The sequence below is a fragment of the Oryctolagus cuniculus genome, chromosome 7, assembly GCF_051225735.1.
Source record: "Oryctolagus cuniculus isolate XC-2025 breed Fujian yellow rabbit chromosome 7, ASM5122573v1, whole genome shotgun sequence".
NCBI lineage: Eukaryota > Metazoa > Chordata > Mammalia > Lagomorpha > Leporidae > Oryctolagus > Oryctolagus cuniculus.
In genome coordinates this window covers 133,140,608-133,164,694 of record NC_142873.1, presented here as the reverse complement: position 1 = coordinate 133,164,694, position 24,087 = coordinate 133,140,608, and the positions used below count along the sequence as shown (strand labels likewise).

Genomic DNA, 24,087 nt, shown 5'->3' with positions numbered 1-24,087 from the left:
ACTTACAGATTAATTTGGAGAGAATTTATAACTTTTCAATTATGAGCCCTCTTCATATGTTCAACTTTTTACATAGATCCTTCATTAAAGTTTTATAGGTTTCTTATTGTAATTCTTTTACATTTCTTGTTATATTTCTTATATGTGCTTTAAGTTGCTATTGAAAATGAGATGAATCTTTTATTTCATTCTTTTTTCTTTTTTTTTTTTTTAATTAATTAATTTATTTCGAAGACAGAGTTACAGAGAGGTAGAGGCAGAGAGAGAGATCTTCCATCCACTGGTTCACTCCCCAAATAGCCACAATGGCTGGAGCTGGGCTGATCCGAAGCCAGGAGCCAGGAGCTTCTTCCAGGTCTCCTACTTGAGTGCAGGGGCCCAAGAACTTGGGTCATCTTATACTGCTTTCCCAGGCCTTAGCAGAGAGCTGGATCAGAAGTAGAGCAGCCGGGTTTTGAACCGGAGGGAGTCCACATATAGGATGCTGGCACTGCAGGCTGCAGCTTTACCTGCTAAGCCACAGCCCCGGCCCCCATTCTTTTTTCTATGTGGCTATTCTGGTATATAAAAAGTAAAGATTTACCATGTTGATTGTGTATCCTTCCAGTTTATAGAGTTTTTTTTTAGGATTTATTTTATTTATTTGAAAGGCAGAGTTACAGAGAGAGAGAGAGAGAGAGAGAGAGAGAGAGAGAGAGAACTTCCACCTGCTGATTCACTCACCAACAGGCCACAGGTAGGGTTGGACCAGGGTAAAGCCAGGAACCAGAAACTCCATTTAGGTCTCCTATGTTGGTAGAAACCCACGTACTTGGGCCATCATCTGTTTTCCAGGGTATACATAGCAGGAAGCTGAATTGGAAGCAGAGCTGAGACTCCAACACAGGGACTCTGATATTGGATGTGGTATCCCAAGTGGTGGCTGAGCCCAGTGCACCACAATGCTTCACCACAGTTTACTGAACTCTTATTGATTCTTGATGTTTTCTAAGTAAACAATCAGATGTTCTTCAAATGGAGTTTGGTCCCTTCCTGCCCAATATTTTTATCCTCTCACTTTTTTCTTGTCTTATTGCAATGGTCAGGATTTTGGGCAGCTTGCACTTTTGGATGTGCTAACCTAAAGACTTTTCTGATGCAGTTTTAATGGGAATGTTTCCAGTGTTTCACTAGTTTCTCTCAACTTCTGGTAGATCGTTGGTTTTTGATTGGTTTTCATTTTTTTGTTTTTAATCATGTTAAGAATTTTTAGTTAGTATAAATTACTCTCCCAAATTAGGAGCTTTTTTCTCATACCCTTTCTTCATAGTTGGCAATAAAGTAATATATTTTGTCTTCCTTAATGTACTACTTTAGAGAATTCTCAGTACATGCCCCAGAAGTGAACTCTGTGCATTCCTGAGATAAACCCTATTTAGTCATCTTAACTTTTTCTTAGAAGGCTAGATAATATCTTGTTTTTTTTTTTTTAATTTTTTTTATTTTTTATTTATTTATTTTTTTATTTGAGAGTTAGGAAGAAAGAGACAGGAAGAGAGGGCATGAGCTCTCATCTGCTGGCTCATTCACCAAATGCCTGCAACTGAGACAGAAGCTGAGTGCTGGGAACTTATTCCAGGTCTCCCATGTAGTGGCAGGAACCCAATCACTTGGCCGTCATTACCGCCTTCCCCAGGTGTGCATTAACAGGAAGGTCGATTCAGGAGCTGGGAACCAAACCTATGCACTCCGGAGGAAAAAAAAAAAAAAAAACCTAGGCACTCTGATGTACTGGATGCAGGTGTCTTTTTTCTTTTTTTAAAGATTGATCGATTTATTTATTTAAAAGTCAGAGTTATACACAGAGAGAAGGAGAGACAGGGAGAGAGAGAGATCTTCCACCTGCTGGAATTTGAACTGATGCCCATATGGGACGCTTGTGCTGCAAGCTGAGGCTTCACCCACTGTGCCACAGCACCGGGCCCTGGATGCAGGTGTCTTAACCATTAGGTCAAACACTTGCCCCAGATAGTAACTATTTTAGACTTAAAGGCCATACAACCTCTGTAGGACCTAGCCAACTCTGCCCTTGCAGCTGAAATAAATGAATAGATGTGACCATGTTTCGATAACATTTTAATTTAAAAACCCAGAGGCCAGTCCATGAGTCATAGTTTTCTGATCTATGTTGTATATGGCCTTAACTGTCTCTTTTGTGGTAGACACAGTTGCATGCCTTTAATTTTAGTGCCTTTAATATTTAGTCTTTAAACATGATTTTGGCTTTATGGTTGAAAGAATATATTTTCTATGTAAAAATGCATTGTTCCTATTTTATTATGCTTATGTGAGTCTGGCACATAAACTTTATAGTCTTACTGATATTATAATTACATTTACTTTGTAGAGTCTAATAGATTGTAAGATCTCCTTTAGGAGCAGTAATTTTATTCCTTTAAATATCACTGGTATAGGGTCTGGTAGGTCCTCATTAAATATTTTATGAGTGAATGAACAAAGAATACATAAGTAGTATTTTAAAAGTGTTATTGAAATACAATTAATGTATCAAAAAAGAGACTTATTACAATGTATATAATTCCATGGGCTTTAGTACCTTCACAGAGTTGCACAGCCATTGCCAGTATCTAATTTCAGAACATTTACTACATCCCAAAAGAAACTACATACCCAATAGCAATTACTCCCCTTTCCTTCTACCCTCTAATCCTAATCCATTTTTCTGTTTCTATAGCTTTTCTATTCTGAACATTTCGTGCAAATGGTAACATACAATTTCTAACTGACTTCTTTCACCCAGCACAGTATTTTCAAGGTTTATCCATGTTGCAGATGTATCAGCATTTTGTTCCTTTTTACTTTTTAATGTTTATTTATTTATTTGAGAGACAGAGACAGAAAACTCCCATAAGCTGGTTTACTCTCCAAATGCCCAAAACAACTAGACACCAGGAACTCAATTCAGATCTCCCTTATGGGTGGCAGGAATCCAACTATGTAAAAAGCCACCACTTGGGGGCTGTTGTCGTGGCATAACCAGTAAAAACCAGGACCAGCTTCTGTCCCAGCTACTCCACTTTTGATCCAGCTTTCTGCTAATGGCCTGGGAAAAGCAGCAGATTATGCCCTAGGTGTTTGGGCTCCTGCCACCCATGTGGGAGACCCAGATGAAGCTCCTGACTCCTGGTATCAGTTTGACCCAGCCCTGGCTATTGTGGCCATCTGGAGAGAGTGGACCAGTAGCTGGAAGATCTCTGTAACTCTGACTTTTCAAATAAATAAGTAAATCTTAAAAAAAAAAAAAAAGGTCACCACCTACATCCCAGTATGCGCATCTGCATCTGCTGGAAGCTAAGATTGACTGTGGAACTGGGACTCAAGTTCAGGTGCTCCAATATAGAATGTGGATCCAAACCCATGTCTTATATGCTAGGCTAAACACCACCCCGTTCCTTTTTTATTGCCAAATAACAGTCTATCATATGGATATACTATAGTTTGTTCAACTATTTGTCAGTTAATACCAGATACCAGATTATTTATATTTTAGGGCTACTGTAATTCTGTGAATATTTACATACAAGTTTTTGTGTGGACATATATGTTTTGAATTCTCTTGGGTATATGCCTAGTAGTGAAATTGTTGAGATCATATGATATTTAACATTTTTGGGGAGCTGCCAAACTGTTTTCCATTGTTGCTGCACCATTCTGCTGTCCTACCAACAATGAATAAGAATTCCAATTCTCTTGGGGCTGGCGCTGTGGCCTAGTGGATAAAGCCACTGCCTGCAGTGCTGGCATCCCATGTGGGTGCCAGTTCAAGTCCTGACTGCTCCACTTCCGATCCAGCTCTCTGCTGTGGTCTGGAAAAGCAGTGGAAGATGGCCCAGTCCTTGGGCCCCTGCACCTGCATGGGAAACCTAGAGGAAGCTCCTGGCTCCTGGCTTCTGATCCGCGCAGCTCCGGCCATTGTGGCCAATTGGGGAGTGAACCAGCAGATGGAAGACCTCTCTCTCTCTCTGCCGCTCCTTTTCTGTGTAATTCTGAGTTTCAAATAAAAATAAATAAATCTTTAAAAAATGTTTTACAAAAACAAAAAAGAATTCCAATTCTCTACATCCTTGTTAACAACTTGTAATTGTCTGCCTTTGTGTTTAGCCATCCTGTGGGTGTGAACTGGTCTCTTATTATAGTTTTGACTTGCATTTCACTACTGACTAATGATGTTGAGCATCTTTTCATGTGCTTATTGGCCATATATATGGGTTCTTTAAAAAGTTAATGGTTGGTCTTGTGGCACAGTGTGTGATACTGCTGCATGCATCACTGGCATCCCAAATTGGAGTAATGGTTTGTGTCCTAACTGGTCCTCTTCCCATCCTGTTTGCTAATGTGCCTGGAAAGCAGCGGTGAATGGCCATGGACTTTTTGAAGCCCCTTGTATGTTTTTGGAGAAACATTTATTCAAATCATTTGACTTTTTTAAAGTTTTATTTATTTTTTAAAAGGTAGAGTTACAGAGAGAGAGATCTTCCATCTGTTTGTTCACTCCCTAAATGGCCGCATTGGCTGGGTCAGGCTGAAATCAGGAGCTTGGAGCTCCATCTGGATCTCCCACATGGGTGGCAGGGGCCATACTTGGGCCATCTTCCACTACCTTCCCAGGTGCATTAGCTGGATTGGAAATAGAGCAGCCAGGACTGGAACCAATGCCCATATGGGATGCCAGCGTTGCAGGTGGCGACTTAACTGACTTGGCCACAATGCTCTCCTCTCTTTGCCCACTTTGAATTGAGTTGTCTTTTTATTGTTGAATTTTAAGAATTCCCTATACATTCTAGATAAAATTATTTTATCAGATATATGATTTTCAAATATTTTCTCCTGTAGGGTTTTTTTTCACTTTGTTGATAATGTCCTTATGAAGCATAAAACCTTTTGGTTTTGATGAATTCCAATTTTTAAAAATCATTTCACATTATATGAATCTATTAAAACATCATGTTTTACATCATAAATATGTACAGGTTTTATTTGTCCATAAAAAATGAAGTATTTTAAGTGGGAAAAAATAAATTTGACCCCCCATAAGAGTTTCACAATTCCTTCTTTTTTTAAAAAAATATTTATTTTTATTTATTCGAAAGGCAGAGTTACAGAGAGGCAACAAGACAGAGAGAGAGGTCTTCTATCCACCGATTCACTCCCCAGATGACTGCATGGCTGGAGCTGCCCCAGTCCGAAACCAGAAGCCAGAAGCTTCTTCTGGGTCTCCCACACAGGTTCAGGGGCCCCAAGGACTTGAGCCGTCTTCTACTCTTTCACAGGCCATAGCAGAGAGCTGGATCAGAAGAGGAGGATCCAGGACTTGAACTGGCACCCATATGGGATGCCGGCACTGCAGGCTGCAGCTTTACTTGCTACACTACAACACTGCCCCCCACAATTCCTTCTAAATTAAAAATGATTTCAAAATTTTAGCTTGTTTATGACTTTTAGAAACACAAATAATGGGACAAGTATAGTATACCTGTGTTATCAGTCTTAGTTCCAATAGGAAGAATAAAGGCCAGTGCTGTGGTGTAGTGGGTAAAGCCACTGCCTGCAGTGCTGGCATCCCATAGGAGCACTGGTTCAAGTCCCAGCTGCTCCACTTCCGATCCAGCTCTCTGCTGTGGCCTGGGAAACAGTAGAAGATGGCCCAAATGCTTGGGCCCCTGCACCCTGCACTCTCTGTAATCTGTCTTTCAAATAAATAAATAAATAATTCTTTTAAAAAAATAGGAAGGATAAACCACCATGAGTATTAACGTACTCAAGGATTTACTGTAGGAATAAAATCTTACACAACTGTGGGGAAAACTGCCAGCAAGTAGGAAAGTGAAGGAGTGAGTTGAGTGCAGACCAAGGTCAGTGTTCAGCCTTCCTGAGGCGCTCATGTTATTTTTTCTTTTACCACATCTTTTTTTCTTGTATTTAAGAAACCACTGCCTAATCCAAGGTCATGAAGCTTTTCTCCGTTGTTTGCTTTCAGTTGTTTTAATTCTCACTTTTAGGTCCTGATCTATGTAGTTCAGTTTGTATCTGATATGATATGGGTAGGAAGTCTTCTCATCTGTCTCAGTGCCGTCAGAAGAAAAGACTTTTCCCCTTTGCATTGTTTCTGGCACTAGTTGATTTTTTTTTTTTTTTTTTTGGACAGGCAGAGTTAGACAGTGAGAGAGAGAGACAGAGAGAAAGGTCTTCCTTCCATTGGTTCACCCCCAAAATGGCCGCCATGGCAGGCGCGCTGTGCCGAACCGAAGCCAGGAGCCAGGCGCTTCCTCCTGGTCTCGCATGCGGGTACAGGGCCCAAGCACCTGGGCCATCCTCCACTGCCTTCCCCCAGGCCACAGCAGAGAGCTGGACTGCAAGAGGAGCAACCGGGACAGAATCCGCTGCCCCAACCGGGACTAGAACCCGGGGTGCCGGCGCCTCAGGTGGAGGATTAGCCTAGTGAGCCGTGGCGCCATCAGGCACTAGTTGATTTTTAAAAAGGATTTATTTATTTTCATTTTTTATTTGAAATGCAGAGAGACAGAGATTTATTTATTTGAAAAGTGACCAAGAGGAAGAGACATGAAGAGAAATGCCCGCAACAGTCAGGCCCGGGCCAGGAGTCCAGAACGCAATCCAGGTTTCCCAGGTGAGTGGCAGTGACTCAAGCACTCAAGCCATCATCTGCTGCTTCCCAGGCACACTAGCAGGAAGCTAGGTTGGAAGTGGAGTATCTGGGACACTCCAGTGCCAGACAACCAGCACTCTGGTATGGGACGTGTATATCACTTAACCACTGCACCAAATGCCTACCCTGGGTATTTTTAATAGGATTTATGTTTCTATCACACAGTGTATTTCTGAGTCAGTTATATAGTATTTACCCTATATAATTTTCTATAAACTCAGCAATGAACATAATAAAAGAGGCTGCCATGATTCTCTTGCGAGCCCCTTAAAGATACATGCTTTATTTAGTTACAGGAATTAGTGACAATCCAGGATGTGTCTGTGGACTTCACCTTGGAGGAGTGGCAACTGCTTGATGTGATCCCAATCCAATATTGGGATGTGATGCAAGAGAACTATAGAAACCTCCTCTCAGTGGGTAAGGACAAGGCTGGTCACTTTTCACTGCAATTCAATATATTAATGGTGCCTTTCCTTTAAGATGTGTAAAAGCTATGAACATTCAGAAATGTTACTAAATTTGGCCTGAATGTCTTTTTTAAAGATTTATTTTATTTATTTGAAAGGCAGAGTTGGGGCTGGCACTGTGGTGCAGCAGGTTAAAGCCCTGGCCTGAAGTGCCAGCATCCCATATGGGCGCTGGTACTAGTCCCGGCTGCTCCACTTCCCATCCAGCTCACTGCTATGGCTTGGGATAGCAGCGGAAGATGGCCCAAGCCCTTGGGTCCTTGCATCCACGTGGGAGACCCAGAGGAAGCCCCTGGCTCCTGGCTTCAGATCAGTGTAGCTCTGGCTGTTGTGGCCATCTGGGGAGTGAACCAGCAGATGGAAGACCTCTCTCTGTGTGTCTCTGCCTCTCTCTGTAACTCTGTATTTCAAATAAATAAAATAAATCTTAAAAAAAAAGCAGAGTTATATATAGAGAGGAAGATACACAGAGAGAGAGAGAGAGAGAGAGAGAGAGCGAGCGAGAGAGAGGGATCTTCCATTTGCTGGTTTACTCCCCAAGTGATCACAATGGCTAGGGCTAGACCAGACCAAAGCCAGGAGCCAAGAGCTGCTTCTGGGTCTCCCGCGTGGATGCTGGGACCCAAGCACTTGAGCCATCTCCTGCTCCCTTCCCAGGCGAATTAACAGGGAGCTGGATTGGAAGTGGAGCAGCCAGGACTTAAACTGGCACTCATATGGGATGCTGGTGCTGCAGGCAATGGGTAACCCACTACGCCACAATGCCAGCCCTTGGCCTGAATCTTTGTGATGAAAGATTCTTAATCTTTTTGGGGATCGTGTAGCCTGTTTATGCTGCTTTCTCCCAACTGGAGACAGTTCTAGTGTTCTAAAGACTGAATGTCCTCCTTTAAGGGCCCTGATACTCAGAGGCAGACTGAATTGTTGTTAACACTTTGTCCCCATGTTTGTGTTGTTTCTCCATCAGTAGGGTGTCCTGTCAGCAAAGTGAAAATGATCTTCAAGGTGGAGCAAGAGCAAGTGCCATGGATGATGAAGGGAAAGAGTCCGCAATGGAGCTCTCTGGGTGAGTGAGAGAAAATCAGAAGGGAGTCTGGAGTTGAGATCCCAGTTTTACAGTGAGACACGCATTTATGGTTTTTTTTTTTTTTAAGATTTATTTATTTATTTATTTGAAAGGCAGAGTTAGAGAGAGAGAGAGAGAGAGAGAGAGAGAAAGGAAGGTCTTCCTTCCGTTGGTTCACCCCCTAAATGGCTGCAATGGCCAGTGCTGCGCCGATTCGAAGCCAGGAGCCAGGTGCTTCCTCCTGGTCTCCCATGCAGGTGCAGGGGCCAAGCACCTGGGCCATCCTCCACTGCACTCCCGGGCCACAGCAGAGAGCTGGCCTGGAAGAGGAGTAACCGGGACTAGAACTGGTGCCCATATGGGATGCCGGCGCCGCAGGCGGAGGATTAACCAAGTGAGCCAGGGCGCCGGGCCCACATTTATGTTTTTCAAGAAGCACCTCTTAGATGCTGTTCACCTTTGAAAGTGAGTGGGTTCACTTGACATGTCATCAGATTCCCACGGGTGTCTTCACCTTCACTCTCCCCACATGGGCTCTGTCTTTGGTCAACTGTGGTACGAAGGGATGTCTTTCTCTCCTGGCCCTGGCTCCTCACACTGCCTATTTTATCAAGCTCCTTGGTTTTATTCTGGTCTCTTATTTCCCAAAATGCTCATTTTTCTTCCCTTCTCTACAGATTTCTGATCCTTTTCTCTATTATAATCTTTATAATGTAGTCAGATTGTATAGATTTGAAGCCTTACTGTAACTCCACCAATCATTCTCTTTGGGCAAATTATTTTGAAGCACAGTTTGTTTTATTTATAAAACAAATATTCTTAGTTCTTATTTCAAGATCCTATAAGGATTAATGAGTGAAAACATGCAATATATTTCAGTTATTTGACAAAAATCTGTTATTTTTTCCCAAAATTTTAGTAGCATCATGCTATATTTCCCATGTTTTTAAACTGACGCCTTTTCTTTTATTTTTTTTTGAAAAAAATTATTTGTTATTTTGAAAGGCAGAGTTACAGAGAGGCAGAGGCAAAGAGAGAGAGGTCTTCCATCCTCTGATTCACTCATCAAATGGCCGTAACGGCCAGGGCTGAGCCAATCCGAAGCCAGGAGCCTGGAGCTTCTTCCAGGTCTCCCGTGTGGGTTCAGGGGCCCAAGGACTCAGGCCATCTTCTACTGCTTTCCCAGGCCAAAGCAGAGAGCTGGATTGGAAATGGAACAGCCAAGACTTGAACCAGTGCCCATAAGGGATGCCAGCACTGCAGTCGGCAGCTTTACCCACTACACCACAGCACCAGCCCCAACTCCTTTTCTTATGTCATAGATGCCACTGTTTTAATTTAGGTTCTGGGGGAAGCACCCTTCCAATGACTAGGAGAGACACAGGTGGAAGTAAAGACTTTATTACTATGGGTGATGGGTACATGGCATGCCTAGAGGCCACACACACTGAGGTCAGGGAGTGCACGAAGAACAGGCCAGCACCTTTGTTGGATCTGGGGTATTAGCCAAGCAGATCTCCCACTGAGAATTAGAATCAGTGGGTTTACAGCAAGCTGGCACAAGTTCCAGGGGTCACATGTAACTGTCAGGAAGTCCCTGTGGCTCCTCTGAACATTCCATGCAGTATGAGGGTCTGTGGGGCCAGGTATTTGGGGCTGCTTCCAGCTGTCCCTGGGGAAAATGCTCACCAGGGAGCAGTTGTCTAAGGCAGAAAACTGGATCGACCACATGGCAGAATGGGGGGAGGGGAAGGTGTTGGACTAGGAACTGAAAAAGGTGAGTGACCCCTGCTCCTGGTGTGAGAAAAGTAAACTTATCGTCAAAGTGGATGCCAAGGCAATGGAGAACGACAAGAATTCACCATGTCGCCCTTGCTTGTGTTTTGTCTGGCTGCTAACTTGGGCTGTCCATGTTCTGGTGCATCTTTCTGCTTCTCTTGATAATACTGCTATCTTCTGGAAATCTTCTTCCAGCTTTATTTTTGGTGTGTGCTTGCTAATCTATACTGCTTTTGACTTCCCTTTCATCTCCTCAACTTCTCCCCATAGTGACACCCCAGAAGCCTCATCACCCTCAAGACTCAAGTTACTTGTTTTATGCCGTCGCCAGCATCTTGATCTCCCCAGCTTTTCATTCTGTAATTTTATCCTACCTTGCCTTATTTTCTGGTTTTTCAGAGTAACTAATCTTTTAAATTCTTCACCTCACTTGTATCTTTACAGTAAAGTATAATGACGGGTTCACTGTTTCGCAGTCTCAAAATCACTGTAGTACACAATCTGTTGTTTTCTTCACAATAGTTTCTCCTTTCCTACTGTGGTGACTTATTGCTATTGATTTCAGCTATTAGTTTAATGACAACTGACTCAAAAGTTTCCCTTTCCATAGAGACCATAGAAAAAAAGAATGTCTTAAATGATTAAGATACCAATTAAGTATAATGTTTTATATATACTGTATGTATGCTGGGTCCCCAACTTCTTTTGACATAAACCAAGTGAATTTTAATTACTAATTCTGTGCCTGGACTGTTCATGTTCCTGTTTTGCCGGTTCCATACTGTTTTCTGGTTTATCTTACATCTTCCTCTGAAATTTACCCGCATTACTCCATGTTTCTTGTCAGTCTCCTGTGAGATGTAGGTTATTCCTTCATAATCTCTGCTGTGGTATTTAAATGGCTGTTAATACCGTCTATGCCTTGGCCCTGTTTTCTCACCCAGGAAGCAGGCACAGCTCACAGTCAGCCATGTGATCGTGGGCTACAAACACCTGATACTCATCAGTGCATTGTGTTGCCAAACTAGGAAGTTTGGTAGAATAGGTGTATTCAATGCATTTTCAACATGTATTTTCAAATTATGACGGGTTTATTGGGGCTTAAACCCATCATACGTTGAGGAACACCTGTGTTTAGGAGTCTAGAATCCATTCATGAAATAGAAGGCATTTGTTGTGTAGTGGAATGCCTGCTTAGATTCCATGAATGAATCTGTATTTTGCATGGTTTTGTTTACCAGGCTGAGTACCCTGGCTTTTTCAATTGGCTGTTGCTGGTAGTAGTAATGTTAGATGCTGCTTCCCATTGGTTGAGATAGAGAGGAAAGAAGAAAGGAACCAAATCCCCATACTGAGAATCCCTCTATAAAGAAATGTGTACTAGGGGCCAGTGCTGTGGCGTGGTGGGTTAAAGCCCTGGCCTGAAGCGCTGACATCCAATATGGGCGCTGGTTCTAGTCCCGGTTGCTTTGCTTCTACTGGCTGCTCCAGTGGAAGATGGCCCAAGTCCTTGGGCCCCTGCACCCATGTGGGAGACCTGGAAGAAGCTCCCGGCTCCTGGCTTTGGATTGGCACAGCTCCGGCCTTTGCGGCCATCTGGGGAGTGAACCAGCAGATGGAAAACCTCTCTGTCTCTATCTCTCTCTGTAATGCTGCTTTTCAAATAACTAAAATAAATCTTAAAAAATAAATAAATGTGTACTAAAGGCTATAGGCCACTATTCAGTCCAGTTTCACAGAGAAGCTAAGGCAAAAATGTAGGAGTGTTTTGTTTTACTAACACTCTACAGGGTGGAAACCTCGAGATATATATAACCTACTTCCTCCGGTTTTTTTTTTTTTTTTTTATGGAGCAACAGATTTGGAATTATAGAATTTTGAGGATGGGAGTGAAAAACTGGTGTTAGAAGTAAAGCAGCTTTTGGGCCGGCACTGCCGCTCACTAGGCTAATCCTCCACCTTGCGGCGCCGGCACACCGGGTTCTGGTCCCGGTTGGGGCACCGGATTCTGTCCCGGTTGCCCCTCTTCCAGGCCAGCTCTCTGCTGTGGCCCGGAGGTGCAGTGGAGGATGGCCCAAGAACTTGGAGGGTGAACCAATGGCAAAAAGGAAGACCTTTCTCTCTGTCTCTCTCTCTCTCTCACTGTCCACTCTGCCTGTCAAAAATAATTTTAAAAAAAATGAGAAGTAAAGCAGCTTTTGGGAAACTTGTTTGTTAGCAGATTGAAAAAAAATATAAAAAACAGTACTTGTCAAAATCAAACACAATACGTAGTTGTCCCTTACAGAAACCTAGCCAGAATAAAAATGATAGCAAATTGACAGAATGAATCCCTGAGCTAAGGATGACTTGCCCTTGAATGGCCCACTGGTGGTTTTTGTTCCTGGGCTCATGGGCATGCGTGAGAGTGAATTGCAGCTATTGGCAGTCAGAATGCAGAGCGCTGTCTCCAGATACCCATCAGTTGTGGTCGGGATAGGATTAGAGGACTAGGAGTTAAAAGAATGTTTCAAAAGGAAATTGATATTTTTCAGGGTTAAGAGTTTTGAAAAAGAGGTAAATGAGGGACCGGCTAATCCTCTGCTGGTGGTGCAGGCATCCCATATGGGCACCGGTTCTAGTCCCGGTTGCTCCTCTTCCAGTCGAGCTCTCTGCTATGACCTGAGAAAACAGTAGAAGATGGCCTAAGTGCTTGGGCCCCACCCGCATGGGAGATCAGGAGGAGGCTCCTGGCTCCTGGCGTCGGATCGGCACAGCGCCAGCTGTTGCAGCTGTTGCAGCCATCTGGGGAGTGAACCAATGGAAGGAAGACCTTTCTCTCTGTCTCTCTCTCTCTCACTGTCTGTAACTCTACCTGTCAAATAAATAAATAAAATCTTAAAAAAAAAAAAAAGAAAGAAAAAGAGGTAAATGAGAGAGAGCTATCCTACCAGGTTAATCTAGGAATTAGGGAGTGAGAACTCTGCCTCTTCCCTGCTTCCTCGGAACCCAGCCAAAGTCTGATGTTTGCCCGTTAACTCACTTGTCTCTTGTTGCCCCGGCTATTCTATCCTTTTATCACATCTCTACAATGGACTTGCCCCGTTCTCTGGGCTAATCGTGTACCTCGATTAAGCAGCCTTCTGACTTCCTTTTGTTGTGCCTGAGCGAGTGCTGAGAGAGGAGTGCCACACACTGAAAAAGTTTTAAAAGTCCTTTATTGCCAGCAGCTGAGAGTGGGCTCATGCCCCAAAGAACTCCCGACCCTGAGGCCCAAAGCTACAGGGTTTATAAAGGCAAAAACTGCAGAATCGGGAGGGGGAATACGTGGTTGCTAAGATCAAAAGAGAGTACATAGTTACTGGGGTCAAGATAACCTAAGACCTAAGTGAAATTAATATCCATTATAATCTTGACAATACCAGTTACAATCTTAACAATTATCAATTATGATCTTGACATTAATCCAATTATTAGTTTTAATTATATGTAAGACGTAGACAAATCACATCTTTATCATTAACCCAGGTGCAACCTTTCTACTTTCAAGCTTGAGCAATCATGCTAGGGGGTTTCTGTGCTCTACCAAGGGTGATGTAGTGCACTGCTATTGTCCGACTATTTGAGATCATAGTTTCAGGCGGGGGTTGCTTTCCCAGAATGGAGTCTCAAGTGCTCCAAAATGCAGTCCCTACTGTCAAGGTGCTACTTCACTTTGTTTCCTTCGTACTTTCCCTTGTCCGTTCCACATCACACCTTCCTATTGCACATTCTACATTGTGTAGGTTGCTGTCTTGCCACAAGCCACAAGGTAGCCGTCTGTTCTCATTGTGGTCATCTGCTCCCATTTCCTCTTTGCGGTTTTCTTCTTAAAGCTAAGGAGGAGCAAGGCAAATAGAGGATTTGCTTCAGAATGACAGACTGTATTTGAAACCATAGACATTTCTTTCTATAATACATTGGGGAAAAATAACTAGGAATGTTTTATTTATACTCCTTTTTAGAAGCTGATTGTTCAGTTGTTGGTGAACCAGAGAAGCACCAGGAAAGCAAAGATACAATTCTGACTGTGGAGAGAATCCGTCATTATAATATGAACACAAATCTTAATCCTACAAGAAAAAAATCATATAAATGCAAATCAAATGGGAAGAGTTTGCAACTTAACTTAGACTTACTTAATTATAACAGAAGTTATACTGCAAAAAACACTTATGAATGCAGTAAATGTGGGAAAGCCTTCAAAAACAAGTTTGATTTTATTAGACATGAAAAAAATCATTCAGGAGAAAAACCCTTTGAATGCAGTGACTGTGGGAAAGCCTATAGTAGAAAGGCACACTTTGTGGTCCACCAGAGACTTCACACTGGAGAGAAACCTTATGAATGCAGTGAGTGTGGAAAAACATTCATGTGGAGCTCCCCCTTAAACCAGCATGTGAAATCTCATGCAGTTGAGAACTCATTTCAGTGTAAGGAATGTGGGAAAACGTTCAAGTATAGTTCATCACTTCATAAACATTCTAGATTTCATACAGGAGAGGAACTCTACCAATGCACTGTATGTGGCAAAGCCTTTGGCAACACGTCCGTGCTTGTTACACATCAAAGGATTCATTCAGGAGAGAAACCTTATGGGTGTACTGAATGTGTCAAAGCCTTCATCAAAAAGTGTCATCTCCTTAAACATCAGATAGCTCATACAGGAGAGAAGCCCTATGAGTGTAACAGATGTGGAAAAGCATTTTCCCAGAAGTCCAATCTTAGTGTCACCAGAAAACTCATACATAATACTCACTTTATGACTATGAGAAGTCCTTAAGTGTTAGATAAATCTTACTAAATTGCAGATAATTTGTGGTGGGTAGAAATCCACAATTTGAATGAATCTGATAACAAATTTTTAAAAGAACACAGAAAACATTGAACAATAAATAATAGAACATAGAGCCTGGACAGTAAGCATAAATCAAATAGTCAAGGAGTCAGTGAAGACTACATCTGTCCTTCTTGATTTTTAATTTTTATATCAAATAATATAATGCAGATGTTAGTATAAAATATATGCCTACCTATTATATTAAGTTATATCAAGAGTTCCTGCAATAAATATCACTATTTTTCTTCTAATAGCAGTATATGCATAATTAATCAAGTGAGAAAATGTGATTTAACATATAGTGTGAATTTCAGTAATATTTTCATTCATTTACTGGCATTTTTAATGGGCATGGCAGTGTTACTGAATACCAGTCTCCCCTTTAATTATAGAAGACTTGTAAAACTTACAAATATGATTTCCTATGTGTATAAGCACTAAAGCAAAGTTTAACAAAGTAGCCAATTGAGGAGAAGGAAGGCAATTGCATTCTGTATTACAGTAAGTATTCAGTTGAGGAAATGAAATATTGAAGTTTTTAAGTATTTAAAACATTTCTACTTGAAGTATTCATGTTCTTTTTCATTGGCATATATATAAAAGATATAAGCATAGCTCAAATAGTACTTAAATTATTATATGTATTTGACTGTAATAAAATAGGGTGTCTTGATACTTTGCATCTTTTGGGATTTGGTTGTTGTATTCTTTTATTTTTTAAGGATTTATTTATTTGAAAGTGACAGAGGGAGAGACACACAGAGATCTTTTATCCTCTGGTTCACTTCCCAAATGTCTGCAATAGCCAGGGCTGGGCCAGGCTAAATCCAGAAGGCAGAAATGCCATGTGGGTCTCCTACATGGGTGGCAGGAATGTAAGTAATTGGGTCATCATCTGCAACCTCCCATCACATTAGCAGGAAGCTGGATGGGAAGCATGGACTACCCAGGACTCAGAGTGGCTCTGATATGGGATGCGGGCATCCCAAATGATGGTTTAACGTGCAGTGTCATAATGCCCACCACAATTTGTTGTTGTTACTGTTTTTAAAGAATTTTAAAAAGATTTATTTATTAATTTATTTGAAAGGCAGAGTTACAGAGAGGCAGAGGCAGAGAGAGAGAGTCTTCTGTCCACTGGTTCACTCCCCAAATATCTGCAACAGTCCGAGCTGAGCCAATCCAAAGTGAGGAGCCTGGAGTTTCTTCCAGGTCTCCCACATGGGTGCAGGGGCCCAAAGACTTGGCCCATCTTCCACTGCTTTCCCAAGCACATTAGCAGGGATTTGGATCAGAAGTGGACCAACCAGGACTCAAACCAGTACCTATATGGGATGGCAGCAGCTTTACCCGCTCTGCCACAGCGCTAGCACCTTCAATATTTTATTTTTATTTATTTGAAAGGCAGAGTTACAGAGAAAGAGAGGAAGAGACAAAGGGATCTTCCATCCTCTGGTTCACTCTCCAAATGACCACAACAGCCAGGAGCAAGGAGCTTCTTTGAGGTCTCTACGTGGGTCTCAGGGGCTCAAGCACTTGGGCCATCTTCCGTTGCTTTCCCAGGCTTAGTAAGGAGCTAGATTGGAAGTGGAGTAGCCAGGACACGAACTGGCACCCATATGGGATGCCAGCATCACAGGCAATGGCTTTATCCACTATGCCACAACACCAGCCCCAGTTGTAATTTTTTTAAAAAAGATTTATTTATTTATTTGAAAAATAGAGTTACAAAGAGGCAGAGGTAGAGAAAGAGAGGTCTTCCATCCACTGGTTCACTCCCTAGATAGCTACAATGGCTAAAGCTGTGTCAATCCGAAGCCAGGAGCCAGGAGCTTCTTCTGGGTCTCCCACATGTTTGCAGGGCCCAAGGACTTGGGCCATCTTCTGCTGCTTTCCATGGCCATAGCAGAGAGCGGATCGGAAGTGGAGCAGCTGGACCTGAACTGGTGCCCATATGGGATGCCAGAACTTCAGGCAACAGTTTTACCTGCTATGCCACAGCACCACACACACACACACACACACACACACACACACATTGTTATTTTTGAGAAACTGATAGATTAACTTCGATGGGATACTTGGAATTTTCCATATGGTCAGCATAGCCATCATAAATCAAGTTGCTTCAAATAAGCAAGTTTTTCCGCTTAGCTTTACTTTGGAATTTGACATTTTGTGTGTTTTACATATTCCCTTCAGTGGATTTAATGTAAAAAAAAAAAACTTTAATGTCTTTTATTGAGCTGTGATAAAACTCAGGTTAAACCTGAATTCAGAAATCAAGACTTTTAGGTTTAAGGTCAATTAGAACTATGTTGCTTGATTTCTCTTTCAGAAAGTAATGTTGAATAGTGTCTATAAATGAATGATATGCGCTTCTTTGAAGAAGCACACTAGAACTTAGAGATCTAAATTAAATACTGTCATTCCAAGTTATTTTAGGAGGCTATATGCTAATTTCACTTATGTAGTTATTCCAAAAGTTTCTGGAACCTCTTTTTTTTTGGAATTGTCTTCAGAATCAGTTTGCCAGCCAAAATCTAGGTGTTTATAGTTGCAGGACTTGCCATTTTTTAGCTCAGCATTTTTCTCTCATTTCCTAAGCATCCAACTTAGTGCTTAGCATTCCCACGCTAACTTTCCTTCCCCTGCCCAAACTACAGAGACCACAGGAAAAGGCCCAGGGGGGTTCCATTTTGCAGTGTGGTATGAAATACCCTTGAAAGTGCAACCTTGTAGGTCAGAGTGGCAAGAAGTGTACAGTGGCTTGCTTTACCTCACTAGGAATAAGATGGAGTCAAGAAATTTTAACTGTAATATATCAGGGCACACCTAATCTGCGTTTCTTAAATTTGCCTGCTTACTTTCTTAGTTGGAAGGAAGACTACTGTAGAATAAGTTAAATATATTTCCAGTGCTGGACTAATACAAACCGCCACCCAGGGGGTTTCCATCACTGGCCTCATTCACTCATTCACTTTTTTTTTTTAAGATTTATTTTATTTATTTGAAAGACAAAGTTAGAGAGAGAGGTGGAGCCAGAGAGAGAGGTCCTCCATTCTACTGGTTCATTCCTCAAATGCCCGTAATGGCCAGAGCTGAGCTGACCCAAAGCCAGGGTCATTTCTTCTTCTGGGTCTCCCATGTAAGTGCAGGGGCCCAAGGAGCTGGGCCATCTTCTACTGCTTTCCCAGGCCATAGCAGAGAGCCGGATCACAAATGGTGCAACTGGGATTCGAACCAGCATCCATATGGGATGCTAGCGCTGCAGGCGGTGGCTTTAACCTGCTGCTCCACAGCGCTGGCCCCGGCCTCATTCACTTCTTAGGATGTACTAGAGGAAAACCAAAAGTCTGTGTTTAGTTCTATCCAAACATCTTGCATTCCCAGAACCCCCTAGCATCCTTGTACTCTGTAGCTGAAACAGCCATACATGGTCTCGGTAGAAACTATATCACAAGATTGTCTTTTTGTAAAGATTTATTTATTTGAAAGGCAGAGTTACAGTTACAAAGAGAGAGAGGAGACACAGAGAGATCTTCCATCTGCTGGTTCACTCCTCACATGGCTGCAACATCTGGGACTGGGCTAGGCTGGAGCCAGGAGCCAAGAACTCCAGGTCTCCCAAAGGTGGCAGGGGCTCAAGTACTTGGGCCATCTGCTGCTTGTTTCCCAGGAACATTAGCAGGGAGCTGAATTGGAAGTAGAGTAGCCAGGACTTGAACCAGTGCTCATATGGGAGGCCACTGTCTCAGGCAGTGTCTTAACCTGCTGTGCCACACCACCAGCCCTAAGATTTTCTTTTTTTAATTTATGAAAAAATCATTTAAAAATACCATTTTTCTCTTTTATTTATAGAAGTGGTAGATTAACATTTTTTCTCCATAAAACTTCATTTTATATCATTTATGTTGTTTGTTTTGTTTGGAGCCTACAGCTCCTGATTTTGAGGTTTTTTTCTTCTTCTAGTTGTTTATACACTATATAATCCATGATTGTGAACAATATAGTATATGGTAATTTCTAAAAATCAAATACAAAAAAATAATGAAAGAACAGAAAATATAGAAACAGGAGATCTTTGTTTAGGAGTCCCTATGTTCTGGAAAAGCAAAGAGGTAAAGTAAGTTTTACAAGTTGTAAAAAAGAATTAAGAAATTAGAAAAAGCATAGAAATAGAATGTGAAGCTTTCAAATCTGAAAAGGAGAATAAAGAAAACTCAATAAACCCAACAGAGAAGTGGGCATTCAGCCGCATTTAAAAAATTAATTAATTTTTTAAATATTTATTTATTTGGGGCCGGCGCCGTGGCGCAGTAGGTTGATCCTCTGCCTGCAGCGCCAACATCCCATGTGGGCACCAGTTCTAGTCCTGCTGTTCCTCTTCTGGCCCGGCTCTCTGCTGTGGCCTGGGAGGGCAGTGGAGGATGACCCAAGTCCTTGGGCCCCTGCACCCGCATGGGAGACCGGGAGGAGGTTCCTGGCTCCTGGCTTCAGATCGACACAGCTCCGGCCATTGTGGCCATTTGGGGAGTGAACCAGTGGAGGGAGGACCTTTCTCTCTGTCTCTCTCTCTCACTGTCTGTAACTCTGCCTCTCAAATAAATAAATAAAAATCTTAAAAAAAGATTTATTTATTTGAAAGGCAAAGTTACAGAGAGAGAAGAGAGGAAGACAGAAATCTTCCATCCTCTAGTTCACACCCCAGATGGCCACAGTGGCCAGGGCTGTGCCAGACCAAAGTCAGGAGCCAGGAGCTTCTTCCAGGTCTCCCACATGGATGCAGGGGCCCAAGTGCCAGGCCATCCTTCACTGCTTTCTGGATCGGAAGTAGAGCAGTTGGGACCTGAACTGGTGCCCAATTGAGATGCCGGCACTGCAGGCAGAGGCTCAACCCGCTATGCCACAACATCAATCCCTCAGACAAGTTTTTTTAAGGTGCCCGTGTCCCACACCAGATTACTTGATTTCAGTTCCAAGCATTGGTTCCTGGCTGTTACCTCAAGTAACTGGGTTCCTACCACATGTCGATCAGGATTGCTTTCCTGGCACCAGCCCTAGCCACTGTGGGCATTTAGGGAGTGAACCAATGGATGGGAGAGTCAGCCTCTCTGGTTCTCTTCCTCTCCCTCTCTCCCTCTCTCTCTCTTCTCTCCCCTTCTCCTTCTCTCCCTCCTCCCCAAATAACATAAAATGAATAACAGATTCAACGGAGCAGGAAAGGTGAAAATCATAAAGAAAAGGGTATGATAAATAACAAAACAGTCAGAAATAAATAAAATATATCAATATCTGCAAATATGTTATACTCTTCACCAATATCCTGCACACACTGAAAACATCTTGCATGCTGCCCTCCCCACCCTCCCTCTCCCTCCCCAGTCCTGTCTTCCTGTTTGAGGTTCCTGCTAGCCTCACCTCATCAGCTCCATTTCTCATCTCCTACCGCCTTCCCTCTCCCTCAGCCTGACAGTGGCCTGAGCTCCTCCCGCCTCCTTAGGGAGGCCACGTCGCCCCTTAGCTTTCTCCTTTCTTGCTCCTCTGCCTTGCTTTGCCCTGCCAGCAAGGAGGACTAGGACGTGATCGTGCCGGGCATGTGTGTATCCTGTCAGGTATGATGGCAGTGAGTGGCAAGTTCGTTCTTCATGTGGATGGAAACCTGTTCTACGGAGGAGAACATGCATCTGTAACACCACTGGGAGATTTACACTGAAGATTTAAAACACCAGGATCACCACTGTCGGCCATGGGGAGAAGAGACTGCAATGTTGACTGAATTCCCAATTGCCTTATGGGTAACGGTCCACTGGTTAAGATGCTATTTTATACAGAGGTTACTCATTATCTGGATTTCAGAGTGACTGAAGGAAGCTGTGTCTGTAGGAGAGGAAAAATCTACACGTTTCCTTCCACTGGAGCAGATACTTCATGGGACTGGAAAACGTTGCTTCAGAACATTCCTAGTGTATGTTGCCAACTTCAGTGAAGAAGAGCTTAGAAGTTTTGAAGGTTTTGATCCTACGAAGACTGCAATGTGAGATGTGTATAAGAAATTTGATTCAGGGGGGCCAGAACAGGGGCACAGTAGGTTGAGTCTCCACCTGCAATGCCTGCTTCCCATATGAGCCCCAGTTTGAGTTCTGGCTACTCTGCTTTGGGTCCAAACACTGCTAACTCACCTCAGGAGGCAGCGGGAGGTGGCCCAAGTGCTTGGGGCCCTATCACCCGTATGGGAGACTTGGAGGGAGTTCCTAGCTCCTGGCTTCGGCCTGCCCCAGCCTTGGCCATTTCAGCCATTGGGGAGTGAACTAGTGGATGGAAGATTTTTTTTTCCTCTCTCTCAAAGTTTTCACATAAATAGATAATTCTAAAAAAAAAGAAAGAAAAAAAGAAAGAAAGAAAAGAAATTTCACTTGGGCCGAGATGTTATAGCTTTTGCAGGTCATGGTCTTGTACACTACAGAACTGATGACTTCTTAGATCAATCATGTTGTGAATACATCAATAGGATTAAACCTTACAATGAGTCTGGCATGATATGGCAAAAGCCCATATTTCTATCCACCCTGTAGCCTTGGAGAACTGCCACAAAGATTTGCAGGGCTTAAGGCTGGCGCTGTGGCGCAGCAGGTTAATGTCCTGGCCTGAAGCACCAGCATCCTATATGGGTACCGGTTCGAGACCAGGCTGTTCCACTTCTGATCCAGCTCTCTGCTATGGCCTGGGAAAGAAGTAGAAGATGGCCCAAGTCCTTGGGCCCCTGCACCCATGTGGGAGACCAGGAAGAAGCTCCTGGCTTTGGATTGGTGCTGCTCTGGCCGTTGCCGCCAATTGGGGAGTGAACCATTGGATGGAAGACCTCTCTTTCTCTCTCTGCCTCTCCTCTCTCTATGTAACTCTGACTTTCAAATAAATAAATAAATCTTTAAAACAGAAAGATTTGCAGGGCTCAGTGCTCTTTGCGGAAGGACCTGTATGCTGAATAAGTCTATTGAAGAAATTGTGCAGAATGGAGGAGTGGTGTAAAATCTGAAGGAGAGGTCGCTCACTGTCAGCGGCTCATCTGTCGCTGCAGCTGTGTAAAGGAATGGGTGGAGAGAGTGGGCCAGGTGATCCAGGTCATGTGCATCCTTAGCCACCCCATCCAGAACACCCACGATGGTTAGTCCACAAAAGCTAGTCAACGGAAAGATACCTATGTTTCGTGATCTCCTCTGCACACACAAGGGAAATTCTTTGCCATAGTCAGTACAACTGTAGAAACCAAGGAGCCTAAGAAATCAGACCAGCGTTGTAGCTCTCGGAACCAGCTGAACTGAAATGTGTTAGCATCAGTGACTTCCTCATGCCAAAAGATTTGGGAAAAGAAAGCCGGATCTTTATTTCCCGCATGTGTGATGCTTCAACCACCTGTGAGAGACCTTGTGATGACACTGAGGATGACAGCATCAGAATCTGACTTTGAGAAAATGGAACACAAGAAAAGTGGCATGGGGCAGGGGGAGGGGAGACTAACAGTACTTGTTATCTAATTAGGACAGATTTAAAACTGGGCAAATGATGCGTATTGTGTGGAATCAGTCTTGTAAGTCCTGCTTTTGTAATCAGAAGGGAGGGGTTGAAGAGCACTGTACAGTTGCCTAGTCCTGCCTTCCTTTTTCTGGTATCATGTTGTTTCGGAGTGGCTCTTCAGGACTGTCAGGTTCCACATTCTGTTCATTGTAACCAAACTGCCTCCTCCCCGCAGTGAAGGATCAGTTTTAAACAAACATTCTGATACTTGATACAGTATTTGTGCCTTAGTCAGCATAGCCTTTGCAATTATGTGCTTTTGCTGCTCAACAGCTGGATCCCCACAGTTTGTGTAACATCTAGCCTCATGACAGTAAGCAGATTCTATACTGAATAGTCCATAATTTGGAACAGCATCCCCACATTTTTCCTATAACTTTATATTTTTTGCATTATGTCAGCTATTAATGCAGGGCCCAAATAGTATAGCCCCAGGTCTGGCTTATGTGGGCATAAAAGTCTAACGAAACTCCAGACTCAGGGAGTCATTTGAGGAAGCTGGTATGTAGTGGTTTAACCTAATGGAATGAGTGGGAGGAAAGGGGAAAGGACTCTGTCATGAAGCAGGTAAAATGTAGACTCAGCTTTTCTATCCCAGGTGTGGCTTCTTCAATGGACTAAGATGCACTGCAGTATTGATTTGACAGAGCCTCACTTTGTCTCAAAGTGGCTTGCAAGTGGTTTCTGTACTGCAAAATAAAGCCAAATTCTGGAAACCAAAAAACAAAAAACCAAACAAACTAAAAGCATCTTAAGAGTATTTTCAGTGAGCTGGAGCAGACCATTAGGTGCTTAGTGCCTTTTAACTTAAGCAGCAGCTCTTGGAGCTCTCACCATACATGGGAAGCAGTAGAGCCTTCAACCCCCTCTGCAGGGTGTCTTGTTTAAGCACAGTCTGGAATTTATCAAGTGAAGGAGAGTGGTAGGAGGAACTATAGTATTAATATTATATTTGTTTAAAGATTTATTTATTAATTTATTTGAAAGGTAGAGTGACAGAAATGGAGAAAGATCTTCCATCCACTGGTTCACTTCCCAAATGCCCACAACAGCTGAGGCCTATCCAGACCAAAGCCAGGAGCCTGGAAGTCCATTGCTGTCTCCCACGCACATGGTGGGGACTCAAGTACTTGAGCCATTGTTTGCTGTTTCCCAGGTGCATTAGTAGGGAGCTGGATTGGAAGCTGCGTAGCTGGGACTCTAACTCTGATGTGGGATGCAGGTGTCCCAAATAACAGCGTAACTCACCCTCCCCAGTGGTTTTTTTTTTTTTTTTTAGTTCAGCTTTAGGAGTTTTGTTTTTGTTTTCTTCAAATTATAGACTATTTCAAACATACACAATGGCAAAGAGAATAGTACAATGAATTCCTTTTATACCTCTTGTAAGTGTGCACTCCTAGATTATCAATGAAGTAAGTCCCAAATATTTATAAATATTTTAGAACTTATTTCTGAAAGTTAAGGATTCTTTTAAAATCACATTACCATATTAACATTATCACTACTAACAAAAATTACTAATATAAATATCCAATCAGTATTTGAATTCCTCTACATCATTTTTTTGTAATAACAGTTTTCATAAAAAGCTTTTATTTAATAAACATAAATT

General features: G+C 42.7%; 1 protein-coding gene and 1 pseudogene across 1 annotated transcript; both read left to right on the top strand.

The window, feature by feature from the left end:
• Positions 1–6,573: 6,573 nt before the first annotated feature.
• Positions 6,574–14,843, top strand: LOC149125743 (uncharacterized). The gene is made up of 4 exons (XM_089299402.1): positions 6,574–6,688; positions 7,018–7,147; positions 8,168–8,263; positions 14,026–14,843. Exons 1-4 carry the CDS (start codon positions 6,632–6,634, stop codon positions 14,841–14,843), a joined length of 1,101 nt encoding a protein of 366 aa, XP_089155528.1. The 5' UTR covers positions 6,574–6,631.
• A 5,253-nt stretch (positions 14,844–20,096) lies between these two features.
• On the top strand, positions 20,097–22,362 carry LOC149125742 (rab GDP dissociation inhibitor beta-like; annotated as a pseudogene).
• Positions 22,363–24,087: the final 1,725 nt, after the last annotated feature.

Bases quoted from the DNA above. Each gene is read 5' to 3' on its own strand.
- LOC149125743 (XM_089299402.1), top strand. From the start codon at position 6,632: ATGCCCGCAACAGTCAGGCCCGGGCCAGGAGTCCAGAACGCAATCCAG. The intron at 7,148-8,167 runs GTAAGGACAAGG...CTCCATCAGTAG, and splicing joins TAGAAACCTCCTCTCAGTGG to GGTGTCCTGTCAGCAAAGTG. The intron at 8,264-14,025 runs GTGAGTGAGAGA...ACTCCTTTTTAG, and splicing joins TCCGCAATGGAGCTCTCTGG to AAGCTGATTGTTCAGTTGTT.